The sequence below is a fragment of the Vidua macroura genome, chromosome 13 (genome assembly GCF_024509145.1).
Source record: "Vidua macroura isolate BioBank_ID:100142 chromosome 13, ASM2450914v1, whole genome shotgun sequence".
NCBI classification, from domain to species: domain Eukaryota; kingdom Metazoa; phylum Chordata; class Aves; order Passeriformes; family Viduidae; genus Vidua; species Vidua macroura.
Window position 1 is genome coordinate 18599625 of NC_071583.1, and position 14832 is coordinate 18614456.

Consider the following 14832-nt stretch of genomic DNA (forward strand, 5'->3'; position numbering starts at 1 on the left):
TAAAATGATTTTTATGCTGTTTTGCCTTTGATTTGTTCTCTTGCTGACCTGTGCCCTGTCACTTTCTGATCATCCCAAAATCAGTGCAGAATTTTGAGTTGGGAGCAAGGCTTCAGTTGCTGGGCTTCCCTCCTAATTGTGTTTTTAAAGCAGCAAAGGTGCATTTATGCAATGAGCATCCAGTGTCCCTGAAGAGGCCAAACTGAATAAATCTCAAAGCTGTGGCAAAAGCTTCAGTAAAAACTAGTGTGCCCATGGATTAAATACTTACAAATATGCAAAATGTGTCTGCAGGCCTGCTCTGCCCAGAAGTTTTATTTAAAAATGCCAAGTAACCTTTGCATGACTGTGCATAGATGAGTTCTCATGTAGAACAATTTGATTTGCAGGTGACAGTTGGAGTTTATGATCCTTGTAATTTATCCCAGTATCCAGGATGGCCACTGAGAAACTTCCTGATCCTGGCAGCCCACAAATGGTACCTATTTTATTCTTTCCCACAAAGATTGTTTATTGGTTGATATTAAATGAGATCTATTTCTCCATGGTATTTCACTCAAATCACCCGCTTGAGATTTTGTTGTTTCCCTTGACATTATCTACTTGGAGTGATTCTGATTTTGTGCATTATTCTGTTTTTTACTTCTGTCAGTCACAAATTCCTATTAATCCTAATCCTCACATGGATGCATGCACCTGGCAAGGCCAGCTTCACACCTTGCCAGTACCCTCCAGCAGTGTCAAATCTTGCTTAAAATACTCTGTGAGTTTAAAGAATTAATTAGTGTCAAGTAATAGCAGACTTACATTTTAAAAATCAGATATTCTTAGGTTTTCTTTTTGTACCACTTTAGGTTTTTTGCTGGGGAGAAGAGTGGAAGAGGAGACACAATTTTACACTCTGGGTTTTGAAAGAAAGGATTTAAATTATCAAATGAATTTGGGTTTCTGTAACAAAACTGTAATTAGGTTGCACTTCCATAGTTTTGAGTGTTACATTTACACAGCCTTGGGGTTCAGAGGGGTTTAGGCACTAAAATTCTCATTTTCTGTTTAGGGATTTGAATCATAAGGAGGAAAAATGATACTTATTGAGAACTCAGAGATCTTGGTGCCACAGCAAAGTCCCAGCGTGTCACCTGATGTGTGCTCTGGTGCTTTTCTGCTTTTTATTCCCCTAAATCTGCAGTTTGTGCAGTGCTGGATAAATGCAAGGACAGGCTGACAGTGGCATTGCTTTGGAGCTGTGTCACACCAAACCAGTCATTTTCTTACACTTCAGGAATTATTTCTCTTTCTGTTCCTGATAAAGACAACAATGTTCAGTACCAAGACAAAAAGCCACATTCAGAACCTGCAAAAGACTAAACCTGTGTGAAATGGTGTTAAAACAAGTCCCTTTTCTATTAAAGAAGTTGCATGTCTGTCTCTGTTTCTCTTTGATTTTAATGGCAGGGGCAGTGCTCTGCAGAGGGTTGAGGTGCTCTGCTTCAGAGACAGGACCATGCAAGGGGTGAGAGACATCACACACAGCATCATCTTTGAAATCAAACTGCCAGAGGCACCCCTGGGCCCAGGTAATCCATTAAAAACATTTTTTCCCCTTTTTTTTTTCCTTCCTAATCACTGCTGACATGGCAAAATAAACTACTACTACAAAATGGTTACTTATGCCAAGTTATTTCAAATGGATTTTAAATTGTTTGAATTTCTGTTAAATGTCTCTAAAGGAAATGGTTCCTTTTTTGACTAAGAAAGAAGAGGAATATTCTCTCTTAATTTTTTTCCTCCTGTAATTGTGTTTCTAATTGAAAACTAAGAAAAATCCTGCTGGTGGCATAAAAAATACAATAAAACAGCAGTTTGTGTCATTTTTTTTCTTGTTGAATTTGTATACAGTCCCTCAGGTAGGAAAAAAATAATAGTGAATTTATGGGATGCAAAATTTCTGGGGAATTTCTAAAATGATAAAAACCTGCCCCAGAGTGGAACTGTTCCTTTAATGCCATGGTGACACATCCAGGTGTATTTTAAAGCAGTAGACTTGAAATGTTGAAACATAATGTCAGATTGAATTTCTAGGTACAGGAGAGTATCACAAAATTTCTCTACCTCAGGCAAAAAGTTATGAATGCTTCAGATATCATTGTTGCAAATTCTTTAATTATATATGATTAAGATACATAATTCTCCACTGAATTTGTAGATGGGTCTAGGGACCATGAAATGATGACTGAAATTGGCAAAATTGACTGAATAATGAATTTTCTGAGCTTGAATTGAAGATCTGATGGGGAATGATGCCAGCTCTGTGCTAGCTTTGAAGCTGAGCAAGCAAAAGCAGCACAGGGGACACCTGGGAGCAAAGAAATTCTCCAGGAACTTTCAGCTGATGTAAACAGCACAATTTGTATAGCAGGTTGTAAAGTACAGGTTATTTACTGGCAGGTTTAAAATAAGGTTTTTTTCCAACAAGGTCAAGTCCAAAAAAAAGTTCTTTTTTTCTGTCCTGTAATATTAATGCTTTTATTCTTTCTTGATTTTTTTTGTTTTGGTTTGGGTTTTTTTGTTGTTGTTGTTGTTGTTTTGTTTTCTTTGGGTTTTTGTTTGTTTGTTTTAAATATTTCAAACAGATTGTCCAAAAGCTGTTGGATGGGAGAAAAACCAAAAGGGAGGCATGGGGCCAAGGATGGTGAATCTCAGTGAATGCATGGATCCAAAAAGGTTTGGTTTTTATCTTTTAAATTCCCACGGTTTTCTTTCCTTGGGTTTAAGCCGTAGCAAGTTGAAATGTGAAATAGGTAAGAATATGCAGTAAAACATCCACTGGATATTGGAGGTGAGGACCTTCAGAGAGCAGTGCACTGCCTGCAGCAGAAATCTTGGCAATTCTGGACTCTAGTTGAGAATTCCGAATGCATTTATTTAAAACTGAGTGAGATGTAGGTCAGAGTGTTGCAGGCCTGTGGAATTTCACTGAATTCTTTAACCTGCAGGGTGCTAATGAAAATAAGCATGGGGGAAAGTTCATCCTTTGGGATTTGTCAGAGTGGGACAGGAAGGAGCTCAGGAAATGTGACTTCAGTAATTTTTATCATTCTGTACGTGATGTTTGGGCAATAGGTTGAAAAGAGTGGGGTTACAGAGTGTCTGCATGCGTGTCCTTGCCTTGGAAAAACCTCTTGGTCTGATGGTTCAGGTTCACATTTTGCCCATCAAGCAAAGCCATTTTTGTCAAGCATTTGTGGAAATTCTCAGAGTCTTCACAGACATTTAATAAAGTTCATTTCAGGGTTCTTAATTCTTTAGGTTTCTTGACCTTCTTTACTTGTGTAAATTATCTAAGTGCTTCCCAAAGAGGTGTTGGTAAAATGCCAGCCTTGCCAACTGCCATTTAAATCCTTGTTGGACAAATAATTTTCTGGATGCTGAAAAGATTTTATTTATGATGTGTGAGGGAATGAAACTTGCAGGAATCTGAGAGCTGTGGTGGTCTGGCTTGGTGAGAGTTTTAACACCCTGTGTTTGATGGGTATAAAAATCTGCCCCTTGCTTGAACACACATTTCCTACTTCATTTTCTTTCTCAAACTTCCACAAAGAAGTGCCCACATGCTTTAGGCACAAGTGGAGTATTTCATGTTAAGGGCAGGTGTAACTGGGTACAGGAAACCAGTTTTAGTCTAAAAAAGAAAAAAAATTTATGGACAAGTTATCTGTCTTAGCACTCAGCTTAACAGGAATCTTGGCTGAGATACCATTTTTATTTTCATACTTGCATTAATTTTATTACTAAAATCTTAGTTTTGGATTGTTACTTTTTCAGAAGCCTTTGTCTGTTTTTCATATTACCTATGTGTTACACTGCTGAATTCTTTCTCTCCTTTAAAAAAAATTCTTTTAAGTTAACTCATTCAGCTGAAATATCACTAATTCCTTTGCTGGTGAGGCACAGGAGGGTTCAGAAGTTGTTGTTATTTATTCCATGGCACAGGTTGGCAGAATCATCTGTGGATCTGAATTTGAAGTTGATGTGCTGGAGGTTGGTGCCTACTCTGGATTTGGAGAAGATTGTGGCTGCCAAGTGTCTGCTGCTGGGAGCTGGCACCCTGGGCTGTAGTGTTGCAAGGACCTTGATGGTAAATCCTTAATCTCACCAATAATCTCCTGTTTCTCATAAGATCTATATTTGTTTATTTTCTTTTGTCCAGCTGCTGTGACACATCGGAGACAAATTGCATTCTCTGCATCAGAATACACAGAATGCACATCAGTTATATTATAAATTGTAGGGAGGAGGTGAGAGCTGTACCTAAGGGAAATAAATAACTCAAGTTCTGCTGACATGAGATAGTAAGGGAACCTTGGCAGAATATTTTGAATTTATATTAAAAAAAGAAATCCTGGAACAAATTAACAAGCTATAAAGACCAAACTCACAGTGAAACACTTGAAATGACTGTGCTGGTCATTCCTTTCAGGGATGTTCACCCCTTTCCACAGAATTCAGCAGGATTTGAGGGATTTCTGTTAAATGCTATATTTGGACCTACTAAATTGTCCGTTCCCTTATTTCAGTTATCTCAAATAATTGCAAAAGCTTTTGTAGCTTAAAAAAGTGGACAGAACTCAACGTTGAGTGTGTGGCATTCCTCAAAAAGATTTCCCAAGGCTTTTGTAATTATCTTTATTAACTTTTGTTCTCCTTTAGGGCTGGGGGGTGAGGAAGATCACTTTTGTGGACAATGCAAAGATCTCCTACTCCAACCCCGTGCGGCAGCCGCTCTACGAGTTCGAGGATTGCCTGAGTGGGGGCAAGCCCAAGGCTCTGGCAGCAGCAGACAGGCTGCAGAAAATCTTCCCAGGAGTGGTGAGATCATTATTTCCATGTTGCTGTCACTGGGGAAAAAAGGAAAAGAAAAAAAAAGTGACTTTAAATTGCTATTCCAAGTTTTAGTAGTTAAATGTTAAAAACACCGCACAGGTGTTCTGAAATATTTCAGTTGGTTACTGAAATATTTTACTTCAAATTTCTGTTCCTGGAAACTTTATTGAGGTAAATATCTGTAGCAATGAAATAGAATTAAGTGATTTTGTAGCTTATTGATAGTGAAGTGAATTTTTTTTCCTGTCTAGGGTGTCCTAAGGAGCTTTGAGTAATGCCAGGTCAGACATATTAATTGTTTACTCTGGGAGCAGGTCTTGAGGGAAGTAATAAATGTATTTTTGAGATTTCCTATTATGTTTTAGACCCCAAATTTGCAGTTTTCTCTAAATTGATTTTCTACATTAGAAGATATTGCTTAGTTTTTAACTGCCAGCAAAGAGAACAACATACAGTCCCCTTTTTTAAATGTCATTCTAATATTTTCTAAGATGGTAACTAAATATTTTGGATAATTTGGAGGCATTTTAAAACTTTTCTTAGATTCCTGAGATTTTGGGACTCAGTGGAATGAGCAAGATCTTTCTTTGGGGATATGTATGGACATTTACTCCTCTGTAAAATAATGCCAATGTGCCCTTTGAGCTCTTTTTGCCATTGTTGGGCTGCCAAAGTGCACCTCAATCACTTTGGCTGGTGACTGCTGTCTTAGTTCTGAGGGACATTTATTCAGATAAAATTGTTGGAGCTGCCAGACTTGACTCTATTCCTACAGCTACAATGCCTGGATTGAGCTTATTTTGAAATTCTGGTAGGATTTTAGTATTTACAAACCACATTGACCATTTTGTGGTGCAGTTAGTTCCAGCTTATTTATTTTAATTTCTTAAACAAAAACTTTCCCTCCTGAGTCACCAGCAGTGTCAGCTGAGCTGATCTAATCAATCAGCACAGGCTTGATGAGTTATCCATGAATACTTGACTCAGGCACAGCATGGAAAAGGCACAGCCTTTTGGAGGAGATCATGACCCTGAAATGAAAGCCTGCCCCAGTAATTTCCTGATGTCTGTGGTGATGGTACAGAGGGGAAAAAAAGGTGGATCCTTTGGTATGGTTAATGCAGCTGTTCCCCACAGTCATTTCTCCAAGCTGCTAGGTGGGCCTGCTTCTTTTTATCCTCGGGGATATTTATATATTTATATATTTATATGTTTATATGTTTATATATGTTTATAATTTATGTATTTATATATGTTATTTATGCATGTTCACCCTTCTGGTCATTTGACTCACCTGGATTTATGAGTTGTGCAGGTAATTAATTGGGCTGTGCAAAGGCACATTCCACCAACCTTCCTTTCCTCTCTTCCCATGGAATTTTATGCTTGGTTCATCCAGTTTTTACATTTTGGTTTTTACCTTTTCCTGCAGCGCCAAGCAGGGAGGCTTTGGCAAGGCTTGTACTTCTGTAACATAAATGAGGGATCCATCCTTGCCTTCCAGCAGATGGTGGCAGCTTGTGCTGACACATTTCCAGAGGAGTGAATGAATTGTTTGCACTGTACATGCATTGTGTAGATGCTGATTTGGCTCAATGTTTGCTCTCAGTATGTCCTGCCCAAGGAAGGGGCTGGAAGAGGGAGATGTTTCTGCTACAGGGACAAACTCCTCCAGCTCTGCTGTGACAAGTCTCAGAAGTGCTTTTTGCTGTCTCATGTTCCCACATGGCTGGGGAATTACAGGGAAATCATCTGAGGATGTTGTTCTTCTCAGGAATTGAAAATAAAGAGCAGCGTGTGTGATGCTGCACGTGGCGGTGACTGAGGCAGGATTTAGCAGCAGAAATGCGAACTGCAGCCTGTTAAAATCGTGTGGGAAGGGGCTGGAAAGAGACTCAGGACACAAGTTTTAATCACAGATCATAATCATGTGTAAATGTGGCTGCTTGGCTTGGGGGTGGTGTTTGTAACCCCTGGGATCAGGAGCAGTTCCACTCTGTTCTTGTAGTGATTTGCTAGGCCTGCTAAGACTTTGAGTCTGTTCTGCATAAATACAGACTGAGAAACTCCAGCACTGTGCTTTGGTGCACAGCACTGCCACACAGAGAGGTGGAAGGAGCAGAGCTGCCGTCCTGACAAAGGGATACTGAATTTGTGCTCTGATTTGTGTTGAATTTTACACCTGTTTAATCACAGGGTTACCTTCTGGTGATTTTCTGTCTGCCTCCCTCCAGAGCTCTGAGGGCTATAACATGAGCATCCCCATGCCAGGCCACAAAGTGAATTTTACACCTGTTTAATCACAAGGTTGTCTTCTAAACTGATGATTTTCTGTCTGCCTCCCTCCAGAGCTCTGAAGGTTATAACATGAGCATCCCCGTGCCAGGCCACCCAGTGAATTTTACACCTGTTTAATCACAAGGTTACTTTCTGTACTGATGGTTTTCTGTCTGCCTCCCTCCAGAGCTCTGAGGGCTATAACATGAGCATCCCCATGCCAGGCCACCCAGTGAATTTTTCGGAGGTGACGATGGCCCAGGCTCGGAAGGACGTGGCGCAGCTGGAGGAGCTCATCGAGGCCCACGACGTTGTGTTCCTGCTGATGGACACTCGGGAGAGCCGCTGGCTGCCCGCTGTCATCGCAGCCAGCAAGAGGAAGGTGTGCTACAATCCAGTCATTTCCTTGCCTTTCAATCTCCCTTTATCCTAAATCCATTTCTGGCCCTGAGCAATGGCCTTCTGTTTCTTGATAGCACAAATGAGCTTCCCTTTGCCAGTGCAGAGATCAGTGTCCCTTTAGTGAGGGCTTCTCTGGATTACAAACTTTACACTGAGCTGTAAGTGTGTGGAACTTGATCACTTAATCCTCCTGGCCTTGCACCTGTGGTCATTCTCTCTATTTTAGCTGTTTAAAAACAGCACAGAAATGACAAAAAGAGCAATTTTGCAAAGCTTGTTGTCTCCTTAACAGAAGTCCGATCCCATTCTCCAGAGGACTGACTCTCCGTGTTTGTTACAAATTAAAATAAATAATATTAACCCTTCACACAGCCCAGGCAGAGTGTTCTTGGCATTGTGTTTGTGCTACTCATGGACACAAAATTCCTGCTACCTACTGAGCAGCAGTTTATTGGGAGCAGGAGTTTGAGGCAGAAATCATGCGAATAAAGCAATTTCTGATTTTTCTGTTCTCTATCAGAGCCGCCAATATGAGCATCTTGAAGTTCACTTTTTGAATCTTTTTGAAAACAATTCAAATCAGCCAACTCCCAATTATTATGTGAATTGGCTGATTTTTATTACTATTTGATATTGTTATCACAAAATATTCACGTTGTTTGGGTACCATATAGCACTTTTTTTCTTCAACTCAGCCCAAACTCTACTTTCAAATGTGTTAACAGTTTTTCAAAAATTCCATTTCAAAATTCCAAAATTTGAAGCTGGGAAGTGCCAGGGCCAGCCTACTCTTCCACATGGTATGGTTGGGAATTTCCAGCAATATGTGGAGTTTTATGTGCATATTTTATATGAATCCTGTCTGGTTTAATCAGGATAAAGTAGTTTTATGATCTCCAAAACTTCTCTCCCATGTTTTCTTAGCCAGCAGTGCCCCTCTACATTTTTCTTGCAGCATTCATATAATTTTAAGGATAAATTTTGAAACTTTTTTGTGTTGGGAGTTCTCTGTCACTGAAGAAACACAGCAGGGAAATCTCGAGGTGTCCAAAGAAATGCTCAGTATTTTATGTTGGTAAACACTCAGTGAGAGCTCTGCTTCAGATGTGATTTTGTGTACTGCACAGTTTGGCCCCAGAGGTCTCAAAAAGGAAATAAAGGAGATGGTGAGAGATGATTTGTGTACAATGCACACCACCAGGTCTGGGTAGCAGCAGGAGTTGTTCTCCCCACTTCACCATTCAAGTGCCTTGATGATCTTTGCCATTCCTGCAGTCCTTGCCCAAAACAAGCACCTCAGACAAACCAACCCCTCAAATGCTAAATCCTCATGTCAGATGTTAAATCTCTGTTCCTGCTGAGCACTGGCCCTTCTTAAAATTTGCTTCTTTTTTATTTTGGTAATCCATGCCAAAAAATACTTTTCCATTTGTCTCTTGTACTTTTCCATTGTCTCTTTATCAAAAGCAGATGATTTTTTTTTAATTAAGGCTCAATTAGTTAGAATGAAATAGTTACCTGCCTGTAAGCTGAGAAGAAAGGAACAGAAAGATTGCAGTGGGGATTCTTTAACAATATTAGTAATTTCTGCTATTAGCAGCTCTTAGTCATATTTTGGAAGTGGAACACCATATTCAGGTTTTACAGGCAGATGCAGTGAGAAGAAGCAGTCTTTTAATTGCTGTAGCCCTGGACAGATTGAACAGCAGGGTTCCACTTCAGGACTGAGGAAAAATAAACTACTCCAAGGCTGAAAGAATATGCAGAAATAATTGGAAATACTGAGAACGATGATGAGACTCAAAGCTTGCTAATTAAGATGACTAATTCTTGAGAGAGCTTCCCTCAGAGTTCTTCTTTTAAATAATTCCTGGCTGGGAGAATGGAAAACGAGGAAGTGCTGCACCAGAATTTCTATCAACAGGAGCTGCAGATGAAGCAGTGCATCTTCCTTTATATTTGGCTGGCTGCAGCCACCACTGTGTTCATATTTGTGCTCCAGATTCCTCTGTGCACTTGCCACAAAGTGGAGAGAAAGGGGAAATGAGGACAGAGGAATTGTGCAGCACAGCTGCTCCTGCTCCCCATGTGACTAAGCAGATGCAGATGAAGCCCATAAGTGATCATTAATTGCTTTCCTTACTGAGCAGAAATTGCTTTGGATAACAGATGGCATTTCATTGCTTGAAGCTGCTGCTGCTTTTTTGTCACAAGTTTGTGTAACAACTAGAGGGAGTCATTCATTCAGAGCAGATTGCCCTGAAAGGCTCAGGGAAGGACAAGGCTTTGTGACTTTCTGAAACAGACTTTTATTTTGGTTTTGGTTTTTTTCTAAGGGCTTGACATGTGGAATTCTGCACCTTTCACAAACTCTGTTGTTTATGGCTAAGGTGGTAAATATGCAGTTAATGGGTTGATCATCCATCTACAGCGTGTGGGTTTTTTGGCATTTATAGTGAATAAAAACCTCGAGGCTGCTTTTTTCTTCCCCTCCCTTTTTGGCTCACTTAAAATCTGTTGTTCTCTCTTTATTGTTCACAGTTGGTCATCAACGCTGCCTTGGGATTTGACACTTTTGTTGTTATGAGACACGGCCTAAAGAAACCAAAACAGCAAGAATCTGGTGATTCACATTTCAGCAACGCCTCTGCTTCTTCTGATCTGCTGGGATCCTCTCTTTTCTCAAATATCCCTGGCTACAAACTGGGCTGCTACTTCTGCAATGATGTTGTGGCACCAGGGGATGTGAGTAGAACCTTGTGCAAATGGTGATTATGTCTCTCTTCCTTTGGGACTGGAATTTTTATTTGGTTTTAATGGTGTTTCATAAAGGGATCTGTGCTGTGTTGATGCACATGAGGTAGAGAAATAGCTGATTTTCATTTGGAAAATGACAGATATGATTTGCACAGCACTAGAGGTGTCCTGTACAGGGCACCTTTGGAGTTGTTCTGCCTTCCCTTCAGAGCTGTCTGTGTTTGTAGTCCACCAGGGATCGGACACTGGACCAGCAGTGCACGGTCAGTCGGCCTGGACTGGCCATGGTGGCTGGAGCCCTGGCAGTGGAGCTGATGGTTTCTGTCCTGCAGCATCCAGAAGGGTGAGCCATTGCTGCTGTTCTCTGAGCAATCAGACCAATTGAATAGAATCTTTAGTGAGGAGGAGGAATTGCACCTCAAGAAGGACAATTCTGTGAGGGGGATGTTGTCTGGAAATTAAAATTAATGCAGTATGCAGTGTTCGAGGGAACTGCTTCATCAAGTCTTAAGTTTTTCTTCTGTCTCTGAATTTAACCTCAGAAAAGTATTAAGAATCTTTCAAAAGAAGAGGATGTTGCTCTTAGTAATCTTGGATTCCTTTTCCTTTGATGAGGAGCTGTTGTAATGTGAAGGGCTTCGAGATAAGCCCCGTGTTGCAAATCTTATTTAAAACTCTGTGTGTGATACAGAAAATTACTCTGAAATTCTGCACCTTGAACGTGAGGCTTGTTTTCTCTCATTAAAACCTGGGAGAGAAAAAGTGACTTAGGAGTTGAAGATGAGTCTCAGACTGATTTATATGTATTTCTCATGCTGAGTCTTGGTTCCTACGAAACAGACTTTCCACGTAGATCCCTTGACTCATTCGAAGCTGTAACAAAATGTCTGGAAGCTGACTGGAAATTCTGAGTGTGTTGTCTTGCTCTAATTTTCCCTGTTGTGTTTTTGGCAGTGGTTATGCTGTGGCCAGCAGCAGTGATGACAGAATGAATGAACCACCCACTTCCCTTGGGCTTGTTCCTCACCAGGTAAATAATTGGTGATAAAACCTTTTGTTGAAGAGCTGGGAACTGATCATCACAGATGTTGTGTCTTTAAAAAACTGCTGATTACATTCCCCAGAGGACTGACTCTCCATGTTCATTAAAAATAAAAATAAAAATAAATAATTAATAATTAATATTATATGTTATAATATTAATATATTAGTTATATATTATATAATAATATATTGTATTATATTAGATTGGATTAGATATTATATTAGATTAGATATTAGATTATATATATTATATAATATTATTATATAATATATTATATATATATTCTGTAGTATTATGTACTATTATTTTATATATTAAATAATATTATTAATAGAGATATCATATTATTTGTTAATAAATAATTAATATTAACCCATTACACAGCCCAGGGTGTGTGCTACTCATGGGCACAAAATTCCTGGTACCTACTGAGCAGCAGTTTGTTGGGAGCAGGAATTTGGAGCAGAAATTAAGTGAATAAAGCAATTTCTGACTTTTCTGTTCTCCATCAGATCCGCCAACATGAGCATCTTAAAGTTCACTTTTTGAATCTCCTCAGAGTTTGAAATCAATTCAAATCAGCCAACTCCCAATTATTATGTGAATTGGCTGGTTTTAATTATTTATTATTGTTATCACAAAATCTTCATGTTGTTTTGGTATCATACAGCACTTTTTTCTTCAACTCAACCCAAACTCTACTTTCAAATGTGTTAACAGTTGTTCAAAAATTCAGTTTTAAAACTTCAAAATTGTGGTGTTATTCGTTGTACTGCAGAGTTTGTTAAGTTCTGTGCCTGGCACACAATCTCTTCATTGTAATAAACAGATTAAAAAGGGTGATCAGTACTCCCAGGAGTTCACAACTGAAGTGATCAAACCCTGCTGCAAAGCGTTTTCAGAGCTCCCTCTGCTAGCAGAAATAGTGGTCTGGAATTTTAAAATTGCCTATCAGTAATACCATATTAACATCATTATTGAAGAATGAACAACAGTTAAGAGTTCAGACTCTAGAAATGGGGAAAAAATGTGTTTAAGCTGTCACACCATGACTTTTTATTTTTCGTGGAGCTTTGCACTCTGAAAAGGCCAACTGCAGATGGTGCTGTGCCTCTTTTTCTGGTGAAATAATGCTGCATTTAGGCAGTTGTGCCATTATTTGTACAGAAAAAAGCAGTAATATGGACACAGTATAAATTCACTATAAGTTTTATTGGGAGTGACTGTTTGAACGTGATATTCTTGTTATGGAGTGTGTATATGTCCAGTTCATGTTGAATTTTGGAAATGGTTAAAATAGTAATGTGATTTTTTTTCTTTTTCATCTTCTAGATCCGAGGATTTTTATCCAGATTTGATAATGTTCTTCCAGTCAGCCTGGCATTTGATAAGTGCACAGCCTGTTCAGCCAAGGTAAGGCTGAGTCTGTGCATTTCTAGGTCAATTTTGGGGAACTTTTTGACATTTTCTCTGACTTCTTTAGGGCTTGGAATCTGTTCCCACTTCAGCTAAAAGTTCTTTTTCCCTCATAATCTTCTTTTTTAGCTGTTTTCCAAGTTTCTTTGGCATCACCTCTTAGCATGGTGCTCTTTTTATCTCCACATAAATGCTGCCATCAGCTGAAGAATCCAAGCAGAGATTGACCAAGACATTTCTGAAAAGGTCATCACAAAAATACTGTCATTATCTTTCAGCTTTGTAGAAAGAAATGAGATTGGTCTTATTTAAGAAATCCTTTCTGATGTCTGAAATTGAATAAATACCCCTTTAGCCTTCTGCAGCTTAATGTCTTTCCAAATAGGCAAAATTGTCGAAATTTCTGGTTTGTGATACGAAACCGACAAAGAATGAACAATTGAGGGGAAAAATTGCTTCTTACCATTTCTTTATTGAGCAGATTGTTGATTTTGCTGCTGGTGCTGCCAGTCCTGAGTCACCTCAGAGTTCCCAGCTGTTTCTTGGCTCTCTGGGGCAGCTCTTGCATTGTTTCCCTCTCCTGTGGCCTTCAAAAGTTCCCTCTGGCAAGTTTTTTCTGGCCGTGGAGTGCAACTTCCAGAAGTTTTCCCTGGGATCTCTCAGCAGGGAGATTCAGAGGGTTTTTGCCTCATGGTTTGGAGTGCCATGAATTTATTTCACCCCCCCTGTACCTTGAGGAAGTGCTTGCAGGAAGTTCTTTCTGTTCCTTTCTCTGCCCTCGTCCTCCTTTCAAAGAGCCATCAAACAATAATGGGGCACTGGCATCTTTAGGAGAACTTGCACAATATCTTCTTCTCCAGTGATCCTTTTTTCTTCCCCTCTGGGCTGTCTGGGTACATCTGACAAGTTTTGAAGGACTCTCAATGTGCATTTTCTCTTCAAAAGTTGAAGCACTAAAGTTGAGTGTTCCTAAAAATAACAGCAGCTGGATCTACACTGCTGAAGAGCTGAAAGCTCAGCAGTAGCTGAAACCTTGATGGTGGAGAATTTAAACTGTTAGAAGAAGCTTTTTTCTTTCTCTTTTCCTCTTATTTTCTCCTTATCTCCAATTCAGGAAACAGTGCCATGTAAAAACAATAAAAACGTACATCCACGCAGATAAATTCAATGCAGGGATCAATTTTTCCTTAGCAAATCATTTCCTCTTGGAGGTCATTTTAAGAGAGCCCCGTTTTACATAAACAGACTTGATGATTTAATAAAAACTGCCTTGGATTTTAGCAGCTGTGCTATTCCCAGAGAGATCACTTTTCATGTGGTTTGGGGATTGAATTTCTTGTGTGCTGAAAAGGTTGCTCCATTGGCTCACGGATTTCCTTACAGTAGAAACACAGCTTTTGTTTACTTTGCTAACTTTATTTATTAGCATAAGAATATGTCACCCTGCATTATGGGGAAATCTGATGCTGATGCTTTGAAATGACAAATCCAATTACGATTTAATTGCAGTCTCTATGTTGGTTTGTTGTGTGAGGGTTTGTTTTTTAATAAGGTAATTTAGTATTTCATCCTGCTCCATGTCAGAATTACTGGAGGTTCAGACTTTCAGCACAGATAGAATTGAATTTGCTGGCATTGTGTTCATTGTGTTTTCCTTTTGTCAGCATTCTCCTTCTTGAGATCTTGTCACTCTGTAACTCTTAAAGCACAAAACGAATGAATTGGGAATTTTAGAAGAATTCCAGTACATCCTGAAGCCATCCAGCCCAGCTAGAGGACTCAGGAGAAGCTGCTAATGATCTGCATGTTTGGAGATTTGAGTCCTTTTCATTTTGACTCAGGCATTTCTTCATTTCTCTGCTTTTGAAGCTGCAGAGGCCAGACATGCAAGCGGCCAACTCTTCCTTACCCAGAATTGTCCTGCCCAGGCCACGCGCCAGAGAAGCTTCCTGCAGGCAGTTGTTCAGGAGTTTTGGGATGGTCGCAGCAGGAAACCAATCTGTTTTTATTCTGGGCCAATTTTTCCTTGTATGATTCCCCCTCTGTCTTAT

General features: G+C 39.6%; 1 protein-coding gene across 1 annotated transcript in view; it reads left to right on the forward strand.

Moving 5' to 3' along the window:
• The window catches only part of ATG7 (autophagy related 7), a 76273-nt gene that overhangs the window by 5552 nt on the left and 55889 nt on the right, over positions 1 to 14832 (forward strand). Inside the window, exons 8-17 of the mRNA XM_053989098.1 lie at positions 390 to 478; positions 1456 to 1577; positions 2634 to 2724; positions 3994 to 4138; positions 4711 to 4869; positions 7349 to 7543; positions 10105 to 10308; positions 10548 to 10663; positions 11275 to 11350; positions 12698 to 12778. Of these exons, the coding sequence (XP_053845073.1) occupies positions 390 to 478; positions 1456 to 1577; positions 2634 to 2724; positions 3994 to 4138; positions 4711 to 4869; positions 7349 to 7543; positions 10105 to 10308; positions 10548 to 10663; positions 11275 to 11350; positions 12698 to 12778 (1278 nt within the window). The remainder of the gene's footprint in view (positions 1 to 389; positions 479 to 1455; positions 1578 to 2633; positions 2725 to 3993; positions 4139 to 4710; positions 4870 to 7348; positions 7544 to 10104; positions 10309 to 10547; positions 10664 to 11274; positions 11351 to 12697; positions 12779 to 14832) is intronic.